This window comes from Saccostrea cucullata, unplaced genomic scaffold (assembly GCF_032062105.1).
Source record: "Saccostrea cucullata isolate Sc308-1 unplaced genomic scaffold, CSIRO_AGI_Scuc_v1 ctg560, whole genome shotgun sequence".
Lineage (NCBI taxonomy): Eukaryota > Metazoa > Mollusca > Bivalvia > Ostreida > Ostreidae > Saccostrea > Saccostrea cuccullata.
The window spans coordinates 181,970-188,933 of NW_026927138.1; the positions used below are offsets into that span (position 1 = coordinate 181,970).

Below are 6,964 nucleotides of genomic sequence, written 5' to 3' on the forward strand. Positions count from 1 at the left end.
GAATGATTAGGAAATTAACTCAATTATCTTTCTCAGAGTTATCACAGAGAAAACACTGAAATAGAAATATAAAGTGATAATCAAAATAATTTTGCGTACATAACTATTTGTATTTTGAGACAACAGGTTTTTTTTTTATTATCTAAGGACAGATGATACAGGTATATATTTTTGGCCTAATTTCATTACAAATGATGCATACATGTATAATAAATTTCTAGAATATTAAGAAATTGTAAACCTCCTACATTGTTCAAAAGTCTGCTCTTCTGAAACCATCCTTATTTATCTATACAAATATTTTTCACTTCAAATTCCATTTTTTGTGAAAATTTGAATAAAAAATTAAAAACTATGCGGTGAAAGTTATTCGTTTTACTGTTCATACTCGAACCCATATATCATGGAAATAACAAAAATAATCTTTTTGTACAGTGAAATTATTTTTTCTTATTATCTGTTTCTTTGATACCAGGTGCACTAAACTAATTATACTACAAAGTATTGGCACATGTATATACAGTAAATGAATAATATGCATGTAAATATAAAGTCTGCCGATTAATATACATGTAATGTCAAAAGTACACATCATTTTCAAAAACCTGGGACTAGTTCAATAGTCTAAATGAAAACCAATTAATAAATACATATACATGCTGTGTTGAATTATAAATATTTAGGTTCTGTTAAAATACACTGAAAGAGGTGGTAACAGTAGGTAACATTATTCCCATTTATACGCTATGTCCCAATTTTTGCCTTTTTTAAGACATGCTGTAAGCTCATCATTGTGTGCTTGTGTGATGTTAAAACATGACATAAGACTTAAATGAGTTAATTCATTCTCAGTTTCTAAAAGCATTTTAAAAACACTGATATCATCAACAGCAGGACAATTAGTCAGTCCTAGATACTTCAAGTGTTTAAACCCATGCTGCTGATATGCTGCTTGTAAACCTGTTGATGTTATTCCCTTAATTTTTTCAAAGAATAACTTCTGTAGGTTTTCAGCTTGATACAAAAGAAATGTAACTTGTTGTTCTGAAGCTAAAATTAAGTTATCCAATGCTATTAGATTAACAGTTTCTAATTTTGTAAAACTCCTAGAATTGAGGCAAAGGTCATCAACTGCAGCTGTATCTTGCTGGAAAATGTCTTCCTCACAAATAATTAACAGATGTTTCAAATTTAAACAGAACATCCCAATTTCATTCAAAGGCATAAGGCCCGTGTTGCTAATACTCAATTCAGTCAACTGATTTCCTACGATCTGCAAAAACTTGACAAAACCCTTTAAATCATGACGTCCCATTTTTTCATTTGTATGAAAAAGTTTCAATTTTTTCATGCTTTTGAACGATGCTACTTTCTTCAGAATATCGGCTGTTATGACACCATAACACGTAACATCAGAGACACATGGGCAGTGTTCAGCCATCAAAGATGTGCTAGTAGTAAAGGGTACTGACATCTCTAAATTCAGTTTTTGGATTCCATACTTGCTCTCTGTTCTCCCACACAAAATGTCTTCTTCAATGACTTGGGCGACCCCATTGATGTTGATGTTCATATCCACCTCTTTCAATCCAGGATAGGCTCGCAGTAACTGATAGACTGATTGTTCTGTTGTGTTAGAATCTACCAGAGACACATACTGCAACTTTGGTGTTTTGCCAGCACACAGGAAGTGTATACCATCATCTGAAACATCTGGGCAACTACTAATGGAGAGTCTGTACAACTGAGGGCAATTTAAACCTGAAAAAAAATGCAACAGCATTAAAATATCAAGTATTAATATAAAGTTGTAAAGAGGGTTACATGTCCATGTCTGTCTACTTTTTTATTATAAATCCATAACAATGCTGTATACCAACTGATCTTGACTTGTTAAAAGGAAACTAATTGTCAGAAAATATATTACGAAATTGGAGGTAAAGGCTTAGCAGGTCATGTCCTACATCGTAACGTAAAGGAATGCATTGACACTGTTTTATGGGTCTGTTCCTTAATACAGTCAGAATATATGATTACTTGAATCAGCCCAAAACTTGAGCATGAAAAAGAAAAATAAAAGCTACAAACTATACAAATCTGTGTCAGAACAAAACATTAAACATGAAACACCAGAAATTCAATAGTAGAAAAACTAAAAAATTAAAATCTCAAATACAAAGCAGAAAATTTTTCTCTTCATGTAGGAAAATTTCCAACAGAATTTATATTAAAATTATACAAATTTCCCTTTAAAGTTTTATCTGCTTCTACAAAAAAATGTTACATCAGCAGCAGAAATGAGATCCTAAGAATCATTTTTGAATTGTTAAAACAACAAAACATTAGTATACAGAATTATATCACATAGATCATACTTATTATTTTCATCATGGCATCATTACACTTTGTACAGGATAGGTCCAGTTCTTTTACAGCTGGTAAATTCTCCACCACATTCATCAATAGATTATTGGAAATTTTGTTGAACTTCAAATGTAAGCTCTCTAATTTCTACAATGTCATAAATATGTTAACAAAACATCTGTATGGTGAATGGAAATGGAATTATGACCATATGTCCTAAGAATGGAAACATGTATGTACGGTAACCAACACCCAAGAACAAAAAGTTTGAAAATTGAATAAGAATAGTATTAAACATGTACCTACCAAACATTGTGCTAAAGTAAAAACAAACAAACATTGGAGTACATGAAGAATTTGAATATTATTGAAATGTCTTTTGAATTTTTGATGGACGTACCTGGGATTTAAGTGCAAGGGTTTTAACCAACTGGTTTGTAATGACATTTCCCCCGAGATATAAGTGTCGAAGTCTATCTGTGAACAGAATCTGTAAGTATTTTCCAATAAGAATGCCCTTCTTTTCCAATGTATTGATAATATCTTCAATCACTCCACTTGCTAAATTAAAGGAAGAACAGACAATATTATTTTTTTTTAATTGAGGTCAAAATTACTGGATATTTTCTAAATGATAAACTCATCCATTGTCTTTGAAAAAAGAAAAGAAGAGGTCCATCTGCTACTTTGCTCACCTTAGCAAGAAGGCTAGGTATAAAACGAAGAAAAAAAAAGTTTTGATAAGCATACACATTAGTGGTTCCAACCTACCCCTAAAAAAGAGGCCCATGGGCCACATCGCTCACCTGAGCACCAAGGGTAGAACTAGTATAAAATGGCTTTTTATTGTAAAGTTTAAATCCAAAAGTAGTCCCATGACCAATCATGGATTTGCTATTTTTTAGAAAATGATTTTTTTAAAGAATTTTCCTATATATTTCTATGTAAAACTTTGGTCGGCCATTTTGGCCCCGCCCTACCCCCGGGGGTCATGATTTGAACAAACTTGAATCTACACTACCTGAGCATGCTTCCATATAGATATGATGAATTATGGCTTTGTCATTCTTGAGAAGAAGATTTTTAAAGAATTTTCCTATATATTTCTATGTAAAACTTTGGTCGGCCATTTTGGCCCCGCCCTACCCCCGGGGGTCATGATTTGAACAAACTTGAATCTACACTACCTGAGCATGCTTCCATATAAATATGATGAATTATGGCTTTGTCATTCTTGAGAAGAAGATTTTTAAAGAATTTTCCTATATATTTCTATGTAAAACTTTGGTCGGCCATTTTGGCCCCGCCCTACCCCCGGGGGTCATGATTTGAACAAACTTGAATCTACACTACCTGAGCATGTTTCCATATAAATATGATGAATTATGGTTTTGTCATTCTTGAGAAGAAGATTTTTAAAGAATTTTCCTATATATTTCTATGTAAAACTTTGGTCGGCCATTTTGGCCTCGCCCTTACCCGGGGGGTCATGATTTGAACAAATTTGAATCTGCACTACATGAGCATGCTCCCATATAAATATGATGAATTATGGCTTTGTCATTCTTGAGAAGAAGATTTTTAAAGAATTTTCCTATATATTTCTATGTAAAACTTTGGTCGGCCATTTTGGCCCCGCCCTACCCCCGGGGGTCATGATTTGATCAAACTTGAATCTACACTACCTGAGGATGTTTCCCCATAAGTTTCATCTTTCCTGGCACAGTGGTTCTTGAGAAGAAGATTTTTAAAATATACCACTAAATTTTCATTAATTCCCAATTATCTCCCCTTGGAAAAGGGCGTGGCCCTTCATTTGGCCAAAATTGAATCCCCTTCACCCAAGGATACTTTGTGGCAAGTTTGGTTGAAATTGGCCCAGCGGTTCTTGAGAAGAAGTCGAAAATGTGAAAAGTTTACAGACAGACAGACGGACAGACGGACAGACAGACAGACAGACAGACGGACGCCGGACAAAATGTGATCAGAAAAGCTCACTTGAGCCTTCGGCTCAGGTGAGCTAAAAAGGGGTGGGTGTAATGATTTTTTTTGACTTACAGTGGCTGTTTTCCCTGTGTTTGAACTTTCACTTTGACCCCATTCTACCCTCTGTAGTTTTTCTATATTCATGTATTCCTATGAAAAATTTTGAACACCCATTCAGATTGTAACCATTGATTTCAATAAACTTGAATCTTCACAACCTGAGAATGCTTCCTTACGAATATGATAAATCAAGGCTTTGTTGTTCCTGAGATTTTTAGAGATTTTTCTATATATTCCTATGTTAAATGATGACCCAATGTGGCCCCAACCTACCCCAGGGGGTCATGATTTGAACAGAACCTGAATCTACACTACCTATGAATGCTTCCTTAATAATATGATCAATAATGGCTCTGTTGTATTTAAAAAGAATTTTTTTAAAGATTTTAATATATTCCATGAAAAATTTTTATAAAAGCCCAGTCCTACCCAAGAGGGTATTGATTTGATGCTTCTGTATTAGTTTCATCTTTCCCTTACCAGTAATTCTTCACAAGATTTTGAAAACATGGCCCTTTTCATCTGAACAAACTTGAATTATCCCTTTCACCCAAGGATGCTTTGTGGCAAGTTTGATTGATATCATATTGGATCTGTGGTTCTGGAGAATGGAGATGAAGTCAAAAATGTGAATAGTTTATAGACTGACAGACAGTCAGATGGACACTCAGATTGGGCAAAGACTGTATACAGTGGACCTTCAGATATCTGGACCCCAGATATCCGGATGCTTCAGTATCTGAACGCTTTTTCATCTGGACAGAATTTTTAAATGTTATATTGTTTTCTTTAACTAGTGGTTCAGGTATCCGGATGCTTCACATATCCGGACAAACTGACTTGGAACCAAAGCGTCCAGATAAATGAGGCTCCACTGAATCCCCAACACTTCACTTACAAGGACATAAAAAATACTTTGTTAATCATAACTGGTCTCCTTTATCATTTCATTGAGGAAGTAACGGTAATAATTGCTTAATTGCTTTACAAAGCCCCAAAACTTAAAGAATTTTGAGTACAACGTCTCAAGGAGGCTTATATGAGTGTTGTTTTTTTTTACATGCATCAATTTTAAAAGTTCAAAGTTGAATATCACTGCCTTTTCGTACATGCTGCGAAAATTAGTAAATACATTTAAGAAAAAAGGTCTGATAAAATAGCTAAATTAAGCTATTCTGAAAGGCTTAATAAACATATAGCTAAATTAAGCTATAGAGCTAAATCAAGAAATCAATAACGAAAGAGTTAGTAAGACTAAACTCTGAAACCTACGAAGAGTATCAAAAGGCCCAAGCACGTGTAAAACTTGTGTATCTCCGAAGTTCTCCACGAATTCTTTCCACCATATTCTTTTAAAATTTGAGGCAATATACAGAATACATAATTGTTTTAGACTTGCAGGTTGCCTCCTCTTCGGCATTGTTGACAACACTGCTCCAGAATGCCGAACCCGATATAAAATCTTAACCGGTTTATTTGGCCGTATTATATACTCTGATCTACTTTTCTCCAAAAATACAACACTTTAACCGTTATCCTGGTCTGTCCGTCCATCTGACACACTCTCTTCTTCCTCGATCAAAATACTCGTAGGTTTTGAGCTGTGGCCAACACATTTTTTGAACGATTGGTGGTTCCTTCAAACATGCAAAAAATTGAGATTTTCATTTTTACCTTGGGGTAAAGAAAAAACTGGATATTTTGGACTTTTTTCTACAATAAAATCCCCTGTTCTCTAACTCCTTTGACATTTCTTGCAGTATCAATTTCATTTTTTTTTTAAATATGATTAATATTTGGAGTGTCCTTTAATTGTACTGCATAACAACAAGTTTTGGAATTTCCATTTGATTTCACCCCTGGGGCCAGGTTAAAGATTCAAAATATACTGTTTTAACAAAACAAAAGCATGGTTCCTTGAGCTCCCCCTATATTTTCGCTGTAATTCAATTCATATTTAGGAACATGATTGGCAGTGTCCTGTATCAGATAAGCAATTTAACATGGACTTAAAATTTTAATTTTCACCTAAGAGAGGGAGCAATACTTGGTTCCAAGAAGACTTTTTTTTTCATTGTTGGGTTCTTCGTAGGAGCTTGTAAATATTTTGAAATATAAATGATCCTGTACGTGTACATTAAAATTTCGAAATTTCAGTTTAGCCGTGGGATCAAAATAATGAGCTTTTTCTTAAAAAAAAAAGAAAAACAACAAACAAACCTGATTTAAATGAACATGGACATAGTTCCAGCTGAAAACGTTCAAATCTATTTTCCATTTTTTAAAAATGTTTACCAATACTTAACTAAGGCATTTTTAATGATTGTATAAAAAAATGAATTTCAGTTGTCAGGATGCAAGACACCGTCTGATTTAGAGCTCGAATGAAGGCCCGTGCCATGTTTTTGTTAACATAGATTAAATATACTAATTGATACATGTACATGCTCATTGAAAGCAGATTTTTTCAATAAAGAATTTAATTCTAAATACAATTAGACAATTTCTGGTGATTTTCTGAATCTCGTTTGTTATAAATATGATATTTTCTACA

The 6,964-nt window shown here is 33.7% G+C and overlaps 1 protein-coding gene across 1 annotated transcript; it reads right to left on the bottom strand.

Annotated features, from left to right (window-relative positions):
* Nucleotides 1-239: 239 nt before the first annotated feature.
* Nucleotides 240-5,834, bottom strand: LOC134273552 (uncharacterized). The gene is made up of 4 exons (XM_062755746.1): nucleotides 5,683-5,834; nucleotides 2,765-2,925; nucleotides 2,376-2,511; nucleotides 240-1,761 (listed from the first exon to the last, which is right to left on the bottom strand). Exons 1-4 carry the CDS (start codon nucleotides 5,828-5,830, stop codon nucleotides 728-730), a joined length of 1,479 nt encoding a protein of 492 aa, XP_062611730.1. The 5' UTR covers nucleotides 5,831-5,834; the 3' UTR covers nucleotides 240-727.
* Between the last annotated feature and the right edge of the window lie 1,130 nt (nucleotides 5,835-6,964).